The sequence below is a fragment of the Otolemur garnettii genome, unplaced genomic scaffold, assembly GCF_000181295.1.
Source record: "Otolemur garnettii isolate 467f Iridium unplaced genomic scaffold, OtoGar3 scaffold00058, whole genome shotgun sequence".
NCBI classification, from domain to species: domain Eukaryota; kingdom Metazoa; phylum Chordata; class Mammalia; order Primates; family Galagidae; genus Otolemur; species Otolemur garnettii.
The window spans coordinates 5,929,503-5,931,683 of NW_003852453.1; the positions used below are offsets into that span (position 1 = coordinate 5,929,503).

A 2,181-nucleotide genomic window follows, 5' to 3' on the forward strand; every position below is an offset into this window, starting at 1 on the left:
ACCTTCTACATATATCTTTCTGAAATTCCTTCAGAAAGAAAATGACATTAATTTCCTATTGAAAACTCTCCTAATGGTCCTTTTAAAAAACTTTTTTTAAAATTTCAGTAGATTTAGGGGGTGCAAGTGCTTTTTTTTTATTACATGGATGAATTGTATATTGCTGAAGTCGGGACTTTATCACCAGAAGAGTGTACATTGTAACCGACTGGTAGGTTTATCTCTCCCTCATCAGTTTTTAATGTCCGTTATACTGCCTTGTGACTGTGTGTATTCTTTGTTGAGCTCTCACTGATAACGGAGAACTTGTGGTATTTGTTTTTTCGTTCCTGAAACATTTCACTTAGGATAATGATCTCTAATTCCATCTAAGTTGCTGCAAAAGACATTATTTCGTTCCTCTTTATGGCTCAGTGCTCCTCCGTGGTCCACAGATACCACATTATCCACTCATCAGTTGATGGACACATAAGTTGATTCCATGCCTTTATGATTATAAGAATTGTGCTGCAGTAAACATTTGGGGGCAGGGATCTTTTTTATAAAAACACTTTTTTTTCTTTGGGTAGATAGTAGGAATTGCTGGATTGAATGGGGTTTCTAAATCTTACAAAAATAATGATGCCTTTTTAGCACAGTATAAATACCTTTGGGATTTACCAAATGCCTTTTAGATTTTCTGGTTTCATTTCCTGCAACTCATTCCTCTGCTTTATGAACATAGTTCCCAGAACGCCATGTTTTGACACCTTTCTGCCTTACTATGCCCTTTTCTTTGTCTGTAATTCTCTTAGTCCCCCTTGTCTTCTATGTAAGCCACTCGTTGCTAGCTGAGTGACCCTGAGTCCTTGGTAGTACCAGTGGTGGCAATAATGGAGGTGATAATAGATTAAACTAGTTAACGGGTGTAAAGTACTGAGAATAATGTCTGACGTGTTACACAGCACAGTATGGGGCTGGGCATGGTGGTCCACACCACTGGACTCTGGCAGACTGAGGGAGAAGGATCACTTGAGGCCAGGGGTTTGAGTTCAGCCTAAGCAAGAATGAGACCCTGTCTCTACAAAAAATAGAAAAATTGTCCAGGTCTGTAGTCCCAGGTAACTCAGAAGGGTGAGGCAGGAGAATCACTTGAGTTTGTGGTTACAGTGAGCTATGATGATGCCGCAGCACTCTAGCCTGGGTACAAAGCACAGTATGTGTACTGTGATGATGACAAGGACAGTAACAATGGCCATATATTATTACCATTTTGTATTTCTTTCTTTTGTTTAATTGTTGGGGAATCATTGAGGGTACAGGAAACCAGGTTATACTGATTGCATTTGTTTAGGTAAAGTCCCACTTATAAGTAATTGTGTCTTGCCCCCAAAAGGCGTGTCACACACTGAGACCCCACCCCTCCCTCCTTCCCTCTCTCTGCTCTTTTTCCCCATGCCCCTCCCTGCCTCCTTCTCTCTGTCTCGCTCAGCTCTCCCCTTCCCCCACCCCCCAGTGTGTACTAGGTCATAAATTGTCCTTACTTCAAAATTGAATACATAGGATTCATGCTTCTCCATTCTTGTGATGCTTCCCGAAGAATAATGTGTTTGACTTCCATCCAGTCCATTTTTGTATTTCTAACATTTACCATAGTGCTCAGCAATTATGTAAATAACTCTTTGTTGAATATTAGTACATTCATAAACATACAAATGGCAACTTAAAGATGTTTCTGAGTATGTTCAATCTTGGGTTTTTTCCTTGCCCCCATAGGAGAATCCCAGTGAAGAAGATGCTGCAATTGTAGACAAAATACTGTCTTCTAGAATTATAAAAAAGGAAGTAAGTAATGGCAGATTACATCTTGCTTTATATTTTCTGGCCTACCTAAAGTATTACAATTATTGATTTTATTTTCTCAGATCTCACCTGGAGTGATGATTGATACAGAAGAATTTTTTGTAAAATACAAGAATTAGTAAGTATTTGAGTTAGAAAAATAGTTGAAAGATGTTGATTTAAATATAAATTAATATACTTGGTATATAATATGTAAAGTTAAAATTATGGGTTTTCAATGTATCTACATTTTTTTTTTTTTTGAGACGGAGCCTCAAGCTATCCCCCTGGGTAGAGTGCTGTGGCACCACAGCTCATAGCAACCTCCAACTTCTGGGCTCAAGCGAGTCTCCTGCCTCA

At 38.8% G+C, this 2,181-nt stretch overlaps 1 protein-coding gene across 8 annotated transcripts in view; it reads left to right on the top strand.

Moving 5' to 3' along the window:
* CHD9 (chromodomain helicase DNA binding protein 9) overlaps positions 1–2,181 on the top strand; it is a 226,048-nt gene that overhangs the window by 114,493 nt on the left and 109,374 nt on the right. For all 8 annotated transcript variants that reach the window (XM_023514745.1, XM_012806860.2, XM_012806861.2 and 5 more), the window contains 2 exons: positions 1,756–1,824; positions 1,905–1,960. In XM_023514745.1, coding sequence (XP_023370513.1) covers positions 1,756–1,824; positions 1,905–1,960 — 125 coding nt within the window. The remainder of the gene's footprint in view (positions 1–1,755; positions 1,825–1,904; positions 1,961–2,181) is intronic.